This window comes from Podarcis vaucheri, assembly GCF_965113315.1.
Source record: "Podarcis vaucheri genome assembly, chromosome: 16".
In the NCBI taxonomy this organism is placed as follows: domain Eukaryota; kingdom Metazoa; phylum Chordata; class Lepidosauria; order Squamata; family Lacertidae; genus Podarcis; species Podarcis vaucheri.
The window spans coordinates 42,140,262-42,154,213 of record NC_138754.1 but is presented as its reverse complement, the minus strand read 5'-3'; the positions used below and the strand labels follow the sequence as shown (position 1 = coordinate 42,154,213).

The following is a 13,952-nucleotide window of genomic DNA, read 5'->3' as shown; positions in this document are numbered from 1 at the left end:
TTCACCTTTGGTGGACGTGCCCGAAGATTAAGGCCTTCTGGGAAATGATATATAATGAAATGAAAAAGGTACTTAAATGTACCTTTCCTAAGAAACCAGAAGCCTTTCTCTTGGGCATCGTCGGCCAATTGGTGTTAAAGAAAGACAGGACTTTTTTTATGTATGCTACTACAGCAGCAAGAATTCTCATCGCAAAATATTGGAAGACACAGGATCTACCCACTCTGGAAGAATAGCAGATGAAGGTGATAGACTATATGGGACTGGTTGAAATGACTGGCAGAATCCGAGACCAGGGGAAAGAGACGGCGGAAGAAGATTGGAAGAAATTTAAAATTTATTTTAAGAAATACTGTAAAATTAATGAGTGCTAAAATGTTGAGGTTATAGAAAAAAGGAGATTACAGCTGTAAAAGATTAAAAGAAAAGAACAAGGGAAATTAGATAAAATCAAGGGGGAGGATTTGCTGAAACAAATTTGGGAATTGGGATGCAGAAAGGGGAGGTACGGGGAAGTCGGCAAAGTAAGGTTTAAGAAAAAAGGATTCGAAATTATATATGTTTGTTTATGTGTTCGTATGTTTGTATTGTGTATTGTTTGTGTTTATACAAATTGTGAAAAACCAATATTTTTTTTTTTAAAAAAACAACAAAGCGTTTGCATGTGCCAGCGTTACTGAAAGCAGAGTCATGTATAACCACCCTGACAAATCATGCCCAATAAAGAGCACTTGCTCGTTTGGTTAGTGTGGTGCTGATCATGTCAAGGTTGCAGATCTGATCCCTGTAAGGGACAGCAGCCCAGTTTATGATGCAGCCTCACTTTTGCCCCCCTTCTCAAGGCTCTGTGATGAAACCTCTATTCCATCGGCAAGGATGATGCAATGCCTGCTTCTGGGGGCCTCTGAATGTGTGGTGGGCACGGAACGGAGAGAATCGCCTACATGGAGGACAGAGAAGGGAGCTTTGAGTGTGTGGAGAAACTGGCCTACTGTATGGGGCAACATTTACCTTTCTTGCTCCACCCACTTTTGACTGGCCCCACCCACCACCAGCACATGGCCCTCAGAAGGCTGTCCAGGAGGGAATGTGGCCCCCAGGCTACAACCCCCCCACCTGGACTAGGAGAAGCAGCAGTGTGGAGAAGCTGAAGAGGAGGGAAGAAGGGAGGATTTACTGACCTCTGCTCCTTACAAAGTATGATCAATTCACTCCACAATAAAGATGAGAATTTATTCTGCAGTTTTATTAAGTTTAAATTCCTTAAAGCATCACTGAGATCACTCAACGTGATTTTAAAAAGGGGGGAGGGATCCAAGACAGAATTTGTTCACCAATCATTCCAAATAACGCAGGAGTTTTTGAAGCACCAAACCTTTCTTTCTCGCAGAGTTCACACAACTACATCTTCCATTATGAAAAACACAATGGACCATAAAAAATCTGTTTAGTTGTTTTCCATACACAAGTAACAATTTGTTTTATTAGGGGGAAATCCCCTTACAAAGCACCAAGAAACAGTTCCTTCCACCTCCCCCCCCCACACCCCCAAAAGATCACACGGTAGGGTTATTATTTTAAAGAAAGGAAGTTACTCATATTGGCCACCAAACACAAAGGTCTTGGGAGTTTCTGGGACACAGGATGGGCAGACAGCAGCCTGTATTCTCAATCCAGCCCACAAAGGGGCTTCTCTTCCGGCCCTTGTGTTAAGCCTTAATCTCATGGACTCTCCACACCTATTTTTCTCTTCTCTCGTTTTCTCCCACAAAAGCCGAGGTCACAACCATTTAAAGCTCATGGCTTCTCTCCAGCTCAAGTAACCCCAGGAGCATTCACATACTCCCCCTGCAAGTTACAGTTCCCAGAATTCTTTGGGGGAAGCCATGTGATTTAAACAGATGGTGTGGTTGTGACCTGATTTTAAGATAAAGGGCTCTCAGACTTCCTTTCCAAGTCCACCAGCAGCTAATGGAAGAGAGGTTCTGCCAGCACTCTCCTGCTTACACACCCAATTTCCTGGGCCCTACTTGTAAACCAACACAGGCAAATGGGGGCTAAGTATCCAAAGTCTCTATGGGATGTGTTCTGCCAAAGCTACCATTGCTGTTGGCAGTGTGGAAGAAAAGGTTCAAGAGCCAATGCGATGCCCTCCAGATGTTGCAAGGACCACAGCGCCCATCACCCTTGACCACTGGGCTACGCAGGCTGGGCTGATGGGAGCTGGCATCCGTCAGCATCCAGAGAGCACCACACTGACCTTCACTGGTGACAATGTCCTCCTTTAGCCCACACACAGTTAAAAATGGGGATGTACAAGATCAGTGACTTTGCCGTTTACTTCCACGCTCAGGATCCGCAATGGGTTGTGCATGAAAATCACATTGACCTGCTTTCTTCAGCTCTGTATAAAATTTTAAAGCAGGAAAACTGTTTCAGGAAACTAAGTGCATAGTCATGCTTCTAATTCCAGCATCTCCCCTTTCTCCAAAAGAGACTGAGGGCTGGGAAGATGAGGCATTGAAATCCTGGTGCCAACCCAAAGTCCCGGGGAACTGATGGAACGATCTGCTAGTCACTGCTAGCCGGTTCCACTGGTTGCAAGATGTGTCTAAATGAGGGCTGCAATCTTTCATATTTTAGCAGGAAAGTCAAGTATTATTTCAAACAGTGGCAGCAAATCTGTGCTCTGTTCCAAAACAGGCTTTGCCAAACTGGTGCCCCTCCAGGTGTTTTTCTGGCTGGTTCCGATGGAAGCAGTAGTCCAAAAGTAGTCCTAAAAGCTAATCTTAAAAAGAGGTATTTCTAAAAAATAAAAAAAAGTTTTAAACACAGACCCAGAAGTCAATCTCTTTATTTAAAAAATAATAAGTAAAAATAAAGTGAATCCAGCTGCTGTGAACACTTCCTTGCATCTGGGAAACCTTCCCACATGCAATTGTCAGTGACAGATCAATCCCCCGTCTCCTGTTGAGGATTGGGGGATGTGGTCTAAGGGAAACACCCTCAGTTCTTCAGAATGCTGCTATCTAAGCCTACTGGGCACTATCACCACTGAGAATGCACTCTTTCTATCACACTCAAAAAACCTCAAGTGAAGAACAGTGGCAAGCATGAGAAACATGCCCATAGTCTTCTAGTCTTCCCACTGAAAAGCCACCAGTAGTTTCCTAGAATCTTGAGCAGTTTTAAACCATAACCAGGAATGAGAACATGCAGCCCTCCAGATGCTGCTGAACTACAATTCCTATAATCCCTGACAATTAGTCATGCTGGTTGAGGCTGATGGGAGTTGGAGTCCAACAGCGTCTCGGGGGAAACAGGTGCCCCACCTCCAACCATAATCAAATGGTATATATGCCTACCACCCTATTTCCTCGATTTTAAAAGATAAAATTCAAACCAGAAGACACATTTTTTTAGTGTAGATCATTTAAAAAGTCTCTGTACCCAGGTGCATCTAAAAAGAGGCAAGCTAGATCTTCTAGGCTGGAAGGAAAGCAACGCCGATACACCAAAATTTGCAGGGCTGCCCTTCCAGAAGCCTTTTCATGAAGCACTTGGCAAATCAAAACAGTGTTTCTCCTTTTTCAAAAGAAACACCATTGCTTAAATAGTTTCTTTTGCATACAGCGTCCATATACATATTATATACACAGTACAAAACCATACACGCACACACACGCGCACACACAAACACAGAGATGGGGAAAAGGCAGGTTCCTTCAGAAGTTCTGGAGCTCAGGAATGTCTCGGTAAAGGTCCAGGGTCTCTGGATTGGAGAAGATGCCCCGCTGAGCCACTTCCTTCCCGGCGATAACGTGTTTGACAGCAACTTCAACTTTCTTCCCATTTATTGTGTACTGTGAAATTAAGCACATAAGGACATAAGAATTGCCTGCTGCCTTAGGCCAATGGCCCTCCTAGTCCAGCGGCCAACCAGATGCCGGGGGGAAACCAGAGCATGACCACAAGAGCCCTCCTTCCTTCTGCAGCTTCCAGAAACTGGTATTCTGAAGCATCGCTGTCTCCAGCTGCAGAGGGAGAATTTGGCCATCATGCCTAGTAGCCACTGCTAGGCAAACGGTGATGCTGTGCTCATGACTCCAAGACAGCAAATCACAAGTTAATATATGTAACTGAGTTACTGTAATGGTATCATTTTAATTATACTCTTATGGTTCCAAGTGTTTCGTAATACCTATCGCATTGCCTGTGTATGCAAAAGGCCTGACTGGCTAACCAGCAATAAATGTGCTTGCTTGGGTTGCAGACTGTTAAAAGATCTGCATCCCACATCCAGTTCTCTCCCAGTCACCAGCCAGATGCCTCTGGAAAGTCCACACTCTTCCTACACACTGGCTCACGAAGAAACAGTAAGCTCTCTGCTCCCAAAAGGGAGGTCAGTGGCAGGTAAATACTGTTTTGCAGTTCCAGGAGTTATATTTGACAAAAAAAGCGTAGGTCAAAGGAGAGAGGCAGGAAACAAAACAAAACAAAAAGAATGGGAGGAAAGCAAGAATGCAGCTCTGAGTGCTTTCTTGTAGGCACATATTTTACCTCAAAATGTGATTAGAATTCAGTTATACATACCTTCAGAGTGTTGGCTACTTAATGATCTAAACTAGGACTCCTAGGTAACCAGCTGTCATATAAACACCCCAAAGCCTCCTTTTACTTTTTCGTTTCAGTTTATGGAGCCATTTGAAGCTGATCTTCCATAGCTTTTTTTGCAGAGGGATGGGAGCATACAACCAGAGATCAGGACCAGACCCACCCCACACACTGGGCCTGATGCTGCTGCTTTTCAGAGAAGCAGGCTGGGGCAAAGTGTGGCTTAAAGCAAAACATGCTGGTACCAAAAAGCTGAAGACAATGGCTTCTATAATGTGGGTGAGCGATTCTGCCACACTCATCAGCTCGCAAGACACTATAACAACCCCATTAAAGTACGTACTGGCTAGACCAACGTGGTGCCCTGCAGAAGCTGCTGGATCACCAAGATCATCTTGAGGAGTGCTGTTAGTTGCCCTCCACGTTAAAGAGGCCCGACTGGCCTCAACTGGAAGTGGGCATTTGGTGCTGCCGGCCTCATGCTATGGAACACGGTTCATGCAGAGATGTGGCAGGAGGCATCCTTGCTTCTTTGACTTCCAGGCCTCTATTGGAGACTTTTTCATACTGATTAATTAGCCAGCCACTTTAATTATTATTTAGATTACTTTAAAATGGTATTTCGTTTGTTGTACACCGAGCTTCTATAAACGAACAAGCTTACTCCATGGGCCAATGGGAAGGCAGGAGGCATGTTGCAGTCCAACAACTTCCCAAATGCAACAGGTTGGGATTCAGCCATGTGTGAAATCTCTGCCTCTCTTACACACATTATATATATATATATATATATATATATATATATATATATATATGAGAAGCCATGAGTGATTAACTCAACATCATTTTTAAAGTCTGTCCAATACTGCTCTTCTCCCTCAGTCATTACCCTAGGGCTCCATACACACTATACCATTAAAACACCACCAAAGAATTCTGGACCCCGTAATTAGTTAAGGATCAGTGAGAATTTTACCTCTCTGCTGAGAATTCTTTGGGGGGGGGGGAAGTGCTTTGAATCTGGTTTAAAAGGTGTCGTGTGTACACAGCTTGAAATTTGGGGCCATCCAGTGAAGCTGAATGTTGGGAGATTTAGGACAGGCAACAGAAGTACTTGCCATACAGTGCATAATTGAAACTACGGAATTTGCTTCCACGGGAGGCAGTGATAGCTTGGACAAAGTCACGGAGAACAAGGCTATCATTGGAAGGGGCGTAGCTCAGGGGCACGGCATCCACCTTGCATGCAGACGGTGGTCCCAGGTTCAATTCTCGGCATCTCCAGGTAGAGCTGGGAGAGACTCCTGCCTGAAAGCCTGGAGTGGAGCTGCCAGTCTGTGCGGAGAATACTGAGCTTGGTGGACTAGTGATCTGACAGTTTCCTACATTCATGAAAGTCAGAAGTAGAGCAAAACTTCCTTCACGGGCCTTACTTGTCTCTGGGAGCCTTCAGCTGTGAAAAAATTAGGTCACAAGCTTTGCAAGATATTTTGAGGGTTTTTTGTTTTTTTTAAAGAGAGACTTCTTGCAAAACAAATCAAAAACCTATCTTTTTAGAGAACAGAACTATCCAAAATGCTTTTGCGGGGAGCAGCTTTTTGGCACACCAGAAAGGCAATCATCTCATTTTATACTTATCAACAACGCCCAAGAGTTCTCAGTATATCAACAGGACGCATGTATATTTATAAACTGAATAGAGGTGTTTATTGGGGGACTCTTTTTTAGTTGTTTAAAAAAAAAAGGAGGAAAAAGAGGAGAAGGCTTATTCAGGAAGAAAAGCACACACACAAGTTGCTAAGCAACACAGACAAACTATAAAACTCCGCTCCACTTTTTAAATTAAAAAATAAGAGACTAAAATTTCCAGGCATGTGGGGGCTTTGAAGAGAGATGACAAGTGCTCCTTAATGACTATTCCAAGGTAACAATGAAAAAAAATATATAGTAGCAGCAAGTAGTAAGAAAAAAGGATTGCGCTGACATACCGGAATGCCTTCAGTTTCCAGAATGAGGCTGGGAACGTGCCGGGCAGAGAGTGCGACGCGGATCGCTTCCCTGATGCGTTTCACCAAATCTGGGCTGAACTCCTGGTTGGTGGCCATCTTTAGGAAAAGGATCACCCTTTCTTCGCCGTCTTTGTTGTACTGAGGGACGCAGAGGCTGTCCGAAACCTCCTCAAAAGCTTCCACTGAAGAGACAAAGGAAATGTTGGCTTAGACTTATTTGCGCCCCCGCGGCAGGGAATAGTAAACATGTGCCCATTATCAAGCCAGGCCATGGTGGCTTGCAGGGGCAGCTGGCACTTTAACCAGGTAGACGGCACCAGAGCCAATGGCAGGCACAGCCAACGTGGTCTAGTTTTGTCCCCATTTTCCTTTGTACAGAGGGAACGGATGGTCCCAGCACTCTTAACTAACTGCAGTTCCCAGGATTCTTGGGGGAAGCCCTGACTGTTCAAAGCAGGATAGTGCCTCTTTAAATGTATAGGGCAGGTGAGGCTTTTAGATTCTTCATTGGTGTGGAATAGTAGTTAGAGAGTCTGGTTAGGCCTGAAAAGATCCCACTTGGCAAGATTACTGGGTGGCCTGTGGCCACTCACTCTCTCTCAGCCTAAGTTACCTCACAAGTTTGTTAAGAGGAGAAAATATTGGTGGGGCAAGGGGAGAAAGGAAATCATGTATGAGCTCCTTGGAGGAAAAAATTGATTATTTTATGAAACAAGACTAAAATAAGATGTATTCACAGTAAGAAGTAATTCCGGTAACTTAAGCTGTGGTTCCCAGCTTAGACCCCAACTACTTATGTAAACCACGTAATGAACTTGACTGGCTGGGCAGAATACAAATATAATTAATTTGCTGGTCACAGGTGCAGTATGAAATCCAGTGGTAGACTAGAGGGCATTTATTTATTTATCCATCCATCAAGATTTATATACTGCTTAATATTTTTTAAAAGTGATTTACATAAAATGCTGCCTTTATTAATAATAGCAGTAAAGGCAGACTTTAAAAGCAGAATTGAATTCATAAAGTAAATTATAACACAACTGAATGCCAAGCCATACAAGCAGGAATTGGAAGTAGGAGCTTCTTTAATGCTTATCCTGCTTCCTCTTGAAGAATCTCAGAATACCTCAGATGAGATTCCCACTGGGCAGCTGAATAGCTTTAGAGGAGGAACGGGGCACTCTGGGCATTGTGGAATCCATATCCCATCAGCATAGCCAGTGATTGTGACAGGAAACGGATATTATCTTTTCTCAATTGCCGTTTCTCCTAATCACCTCCCCTCTCCAAAGAAAAGGAGGGGGGAGGCAAACAGAGAGACCATTCCAAGAAAATAAAGAGGGGGGGATGATGTTGAGAGAGAAAGGAAGGCTGTTAAAGTTCAGCTGCTGCCCACACTGGAGGGCCAGGCCTGCAGCCAAACAGTCCTTTGCGTCACTCAACTGCTGATTTTTCTGCCCTCCCCCTTTCCTGCCCTCCTTACTGCAGACCCTCCACTGACTTCACGGACCAGGCTGGCAACCTCCTTTGTGCTCACGCAAGAGTTAGGACGGTGAAGCACCCTCAGAGGAATCCATTGACAGGGCATCACCAGAGACAGCCAGGCCCCTGTGGGCACTGGGGACTCTTGCAAAGAGCAAACTGCCTCGGGACCGGGCACGCCAGATGGTTTGAGGCAACCCTCGAAATGAGGATTTGCTACACACATTTGCTGATAAAGACATCAACCACAACGTGTCTCTATGCTTTCATTCCATGTGGCTTAAAAGAAAAAAAAATGTGGTTGGAAAAAGGACTCAGTGTTGCTGAATGGTGGCTGCTACCTATTGAGACTGGTAGGGCAGAAGCAGGGAGACTAACAGCAGGTGGCGCCAGAGGCAACAGCAGGCAGAGACAACCAGTTCTAGATTTGTCCCCAGCTTCCTTCTCCTGCCTGCTGAGTTCTCCAAGGGCAACTCTGAGGCCAAGGAGGAGGCAGCTCTCAGGCAGTGCCAGCCCTCTGAACTGCTAAGAAAGCAGGCAGGTGGGGGCGCTGAGAGCAGACTAGCCTAGTGGGGCAGTGCCCCATTCACTGTGATGGAGGAAGCCTCCTTTGATGTTGTTAAGAGCCTCCTTTAGGAGTGCCAAATAAGGAACAACGTAAGGCTATTTAATTCTGGACCTTAAAACCACCAGCATTTGGCTGTGACCTGCCTTGGGATCATTTTATAAAGAAGGGCAGGGCATAAACTTCACAATAAATCATGAAGCCTCTCTCATTTACCCAAAACAAGTTTTCCTCAAGCTATTTTGCAAATTATCCTGTGCAGCCCAGTAGCTTTCAAACCCAAGTTCCAGGAGACCTTGGAAATGTATCTCAGGTGTTCGTGAGATAATCTACAATGGCATCTCCAGGTAAAAGGCTTAAGTAGCAAATGAGAAAGAGTGTCTGTCTGAGATATTAAAGAGGCTTCCCCAACCTGACGCTCTCTAGATGTTTTGGACCGCAGCCCCTCATCACCCCCGATCTTTGGGTCAAGCTGACTGGGGATGATGGAACCCCAAAAACATTTGTAGGGCAGTATTTCCCAACCCATTGCCTTCAATACTTGATGCCAGTCAGAGCAGACAATACAGAGACGGACAAATTCTGATGATGATTTATTATATTTGTTGGTTGCTTTTTTTTACAAAGCGACCCAAAGTATCTTACATTAAAACCAATTAAGGACATCCATTAGAGATCTAAAAATGCAGCTATACAGGTAAAAGGCAGGACTTGCAGATCCCACCCTGCTAAAAGAGGGCACAATGCCACCCTTCAAATTACGTCTTTGCCTGGCTCCTAAAAATAGATGCTGCCAGTTGTGCCTCCTATGGGTAGGCATTCCAAAAGCAAGCAGCCATCCCTGAAAATGCCACTATTTGTCTGAGCAGCTTCCTCTCAGGGGAAGTCTCAATGGCTGCACTCACACATAATACTAAGCCATTGTTTGCACACTTTGACCATGGTTTGCGCAACCAAGCATGAGTGGTTTCTTAGGTGAGCAGACAGGCCAAGCTTGTTTCTCCAAAGCTTGGTTTGATTTCTAGCTGCTATTACTTTGTACCATTATTAGGCAAAACTGTTGAGTTTGGCCGTAAAGTCAAACCATAGTTCAAACCAACAAGAAACCTTGGCTTCACATTGTGATTTGTTGGCAAAATACAAGCCATAGTTAGTCTGCTGGGCTGGGTTTGCAAATTCCAAATGAACAACAACATAGCATTGTGTGTGAACCAAGCCACAGTGCAGGGCATGTGAAGAAATGGCAACCGTACTCTTAGAGACTAAGAGACTTCTAGAGTGCATGCAAGGCCCAGTACTCTACGCCTTACAGATGAGGCCAGTCGTGACTTGGCTTGTTTGAGCCTCTTCAAATCCTACAGCACTCACACACTGCTCTCTACCTCACAGGGTTTGTTGTTGAATGAAGTCAAGATAGAAAAATGAGAAATCAAGTTAGCTAAATACTGTAATTAATGGGAGGAAGAAGAGTGGATAAATATTAAATTGCATACCTATGTTATAGATCTCAGAACTCCCAAACCTCACACCACTTGGATTCAGTGTGCCATCACTGGGGTGAGGAAACAAGTACAAACCACAGAGGAAAATCATAATCATTATTAAAGCATCATTAAAGCATAATCGCAGTCTGATGAAAAGAGACAAAACATAGGGAATTTATCATGGTTCTCAATAAAACAACTGTGTCAAATAGGCAAAAAAAAAAAAAAAGATCCTTAGGCTGGGATTCCAAGAGGCCGCTGTTTGTCAGAGATTCATACCCATTAGAACGTTTTATACAGACATAAACAACAAACAGGCCCACAAGAACTGTAAAGATCTAAATAGGTTTAATGACTGTGGGTCCTACCCAAAGAGTTATGGGGACTGCAGTGCAGCAGGAGCAAGAGATGCAGCTCCCTGGCACAGCATCTGCCCTGTACTCAGAAGATCCAGGGTCCACCCCAGGCACCTTCAAGAGGACGAAGAAGCACTCTTCCCCAAACCATGGCAAGCCACTGCCAGTACACAACACTGAGTGTGATGGACCAGTAGTCTGATTCACTAAGGCAGCTTCCTACATTCCTCCACCCAAGGGCCTTTTCTAGACAGGAAGAGGAACCTGCAGCCCTCCCAGATGCCGCTGCCCTGGGAGGCCCACAGCAGACTATCGGCTACCCTGGCTGGGGCTGATGAGAGTTGGGAGCCTGCCTTAGATGCCAAAGCAACTTGCTTGGCATTGGATTGGGTATCCTGCAACTTGACATGGGGGAGAAGGAGGCATTTGCTGTTTTGCCTCGGGCAGCAGTATGCCATGGGCCAGCCCTGCATCAAAGGAAAGGTTGTGCCACCTGACAAAGACCACGGGATGCTGAAACAGAGGAGAGGGGGAAGAAAGAGTGGAGGGAGTCTCTGAAATTTCCTGGCTGAGCCTCAGAAACGCCAGCCAGCCAGCAGAGCCAGACTGACAATGTGTCCCTATATTCCCAGCCAACAAGTGTGCAGCAGCCCCTCTGCTAACTGCCATGAAGCATCCCTCACATATGGTCACGCCAAAGTGATGGGCCTACCTGCGGCCAAGCATGACGATGCCTCCTGTCTTGGGGTTGATCTTGCAATAGTCGCCGTGAGCCCAGACACCTGTCCAGAAAAACCCACATGGAGGGCAACCAGGTCAATTATCAACAATCCAGGCCCAGATGGCACACAAATCTGTTTTCACATTCACAAGAACAGTGGAAATTGATGGAACAGATTAAAAAACTAAACAATGCAATGTTTTGGGTATAGGGCGGTGTATAAATTCAATTAAAAAAATATATTTACAAGAACACAGAAAACTAGAAGGGTTGTAGGGGGATTCAAGTGACCCTCCTTTTAACTTATTTTGTTTACTGAATAACCCAGTGGTTCTCAAACCTTTTCCTCTGGACTACACTCTCAGAATAAATATTTGCTTGTGCCACACTGAATTTTTTATTGATAAGAAATACATTGTGGGTTGTGTGCACAGGACTGCAGCCTCAGTTATCAAATCAACAATGAAGACCCCTTTTTAAAAAGAAATGAAACCTGTTTGTGATCCCTGATGGTTTCTGAAGTTGTGAGAAAGGAGCACCCCAGAAAGATGAAGAGGTCTGCCCTTGCACTTGCAGAGAGCAAAGTGAGGGGGTGGGATGGTGGGCAAACAAGCAGGAACCCCTGCTTTCAGGCTTACAATTTCACACGCAAATATTGGTACCCACAGCAGTTCTCAAATGCCATGCTCAAATATTAGTTCTGCAGGCTTTGTAAGTGCAGGACCAACAATGTGCCCCCACAACACACACAAAAAGCACCGCCTCAATACATACCTGGAAATCTTGAGAAATAAGCCTTTCTGTACTTGTTTCCATTCTCGTCGTTCCAAAAGTGCGTTGGCTGGCAGGGCATAGGCTTGGTGCAGACCAGCTCTCCGCTTTCCCCCAAAACGGGCTTGCCTGTTGTAAGGATCAAGAACAAAGGTGGCTCGTTTCCCTCTCTCCAGCCCTTGGAATGCACAGCTCAAGTATTTTCTCAGGCAATTGATCAGTTCTTCCCTGTTACAGCTTCTTTGGAGGTGGGATAAGACCTGGTCTGTCATCATTTAGCCCAGCCCTCCCCAACCTGGCACCCTATGGATGTTGCCAGACTAACTTTCAACATCCCTGAGACCACAGGCCACACTGCTGCAGCTCAACAACTTCTGGACATCAAAAGGTTGAAGAAGACTTGGCCTAGCCACTGTGGCTCCATCTGCACTATACTTAGAAAGCAGGGTCATACAACTTTAAAACAGTCATGACATCCCCCAAAGACTCCTGGGAAGTGTCTTTTTTTAAGGGTGCAGGGAGTTTTTAGATTCCTATTCCCCTCACAGAGCTACAACTCCCAAGGTTTCCTGGGAAGGAGGCTTGTTAAGCAACTTTGGGAGCTGTAGCTCTGGGAGAGGGGTAGAAGTCTTCTAACACTGTTCAGGAGCACCCATAACAAACTAGTTTTCAGGAGCCTTTGGAGGAAAACCACAACTGATTAAAGTGGAATCATACTACTCCAAATATGTAGTGCAGACGGGGCCTTGGATCCAACAAAGGCGAAATGGGAAAACTAATTTCTCTCTACATTTCCCACAATGAACCCCAAGCTGCTTTGGAAGTCGAACATTTTGGAAGTCGAACGGACTTCTGGAACAGATTCTGTTCGACTTCCGAGGTACGACTGTATTGTCATCCCAGGACACATTCCAGCCAGGCAAAAACACCCAGAAAGGGAAGAGAAGGACAAGTGAGGTGGGCAGCCTTGGGAGAGTCCTGAGGGCCAGAGAGGGCCACACACAGCCTCCATCCCTGCTATAAGGCTCTCCATAAATTCTGGTGATACCTTTTCTTTTTAAAGCCCACATTAAACTACATGGGGGTCTGCAAAGAACCTTCCCCAGCCCAACCCCTTACAACTGACAGCGGGGATGAGAAAAGGGCCCCCATTTGCCCCGAGATCCTGAAGTTGTCTGTGCTGTCAGAAGCCCTTCTTCCCCAACCACAGTTCTGACTTGGGAAAAGGGATAGCTTTGGCTGGGGGAAATACCTTCATCGTTCCAGGCTTCCACTGCCATTCCCAGATTCCGTGCCTGGATCTCGCCTTTGTAAACCGGAATGGACAGATTCTGACCCATAAAGCAGGAAACTATATCTGTGCCTCCTGAAACGAGAGGGGGGCAGAACGGACTTCCATAAGCCCATCTCTCAAAAGGGTTGAAACCTCTTTAAATATATCCATTCCAATGTTGCTGAACTGCAACTCTCCCTCATGCTTAAAACACGTTAGTGGTACAGTTACTCTGAAATGATGGTTTGATTATTATCAATCTGCATACGCTTGGAATTGACCTCACTCCTGGGTCATTGAGACTGTGAAAGTGTGCTAGGCCTCCAGCCCAGAGGTTGATGGATCAGAACTGTCCTCTGCTGGGCTGGTAACTTTTGTTGGACTAAAACCCAGTGGCAGAGAACCTGGTTTCCAGAGTTTAAAAGAAATAAGCAAATCAGAGAGTAGATGATGGGTTAAGACTCCACTCTACTCAACAGCCAGCAGCCAGTCAAGGGAAGATAATGAGCAAGATGGATCAATAGTCCAACACTGGTTTAAGGATACAGATGCAGACTGTATTTGCACCGGATATGAAACTCTGTTTTATAGACAAAACTGTCTGTCATTGTTTCTACATAGGGAGTTGTTTCCGTAATTGCTTCTATCGGTGTTCTCACTGTGAAATTTCTCTG

General features: G+C 45.2%; 1 protein-coding gene across 1 annotated transcript in view; it reads right to left on the bottom strand.

The window, feature by feature from the left end:
- Nucleotides 1-1,225: 1,225 nt before the first annotated feature.
- AACS (acetoacetyl-CoA synthetase) overlaps nucleotides 1,226-13,952 on the bottom strand; it is a 59,711-nt gene continuing 46,984 nt past the window's right edge. The window contains exons 13-18 of the mRNA XM_082203788.1: nucleotides 13,258-13,371; nucleotides 12,009-12,134; nucleotides 11,226-11,295; nucleotides 10,167-10,225; nucleotides 6,603-6,805; nucleotides 1,226-3,863 (exon numbers count right to left, since the gene is read on the bottom strand). Of these exons, the coding sequence (XP_082059914.1) occupies nucleotides 3,726-3,863; nucleotides 6,603-6,805; nucleotides 10,167-10,225; nucleotides 11,226-11,295; nucleotides 12,009-12,134; nucleotides 13,258-13,371 (710 nt within the window). The 3' untranslated portion in view covers nucleotides 1,226-3,725. The remainder of the gene's footprint in view (nucleotides 3,864-6,602; nucleotides 6,806-10,166; nucleotides 10,226-11,225; nucleotides 11,296-12,008; nucleotides 12,135-13,257; nucleotides 13,372-13,952) is intronic.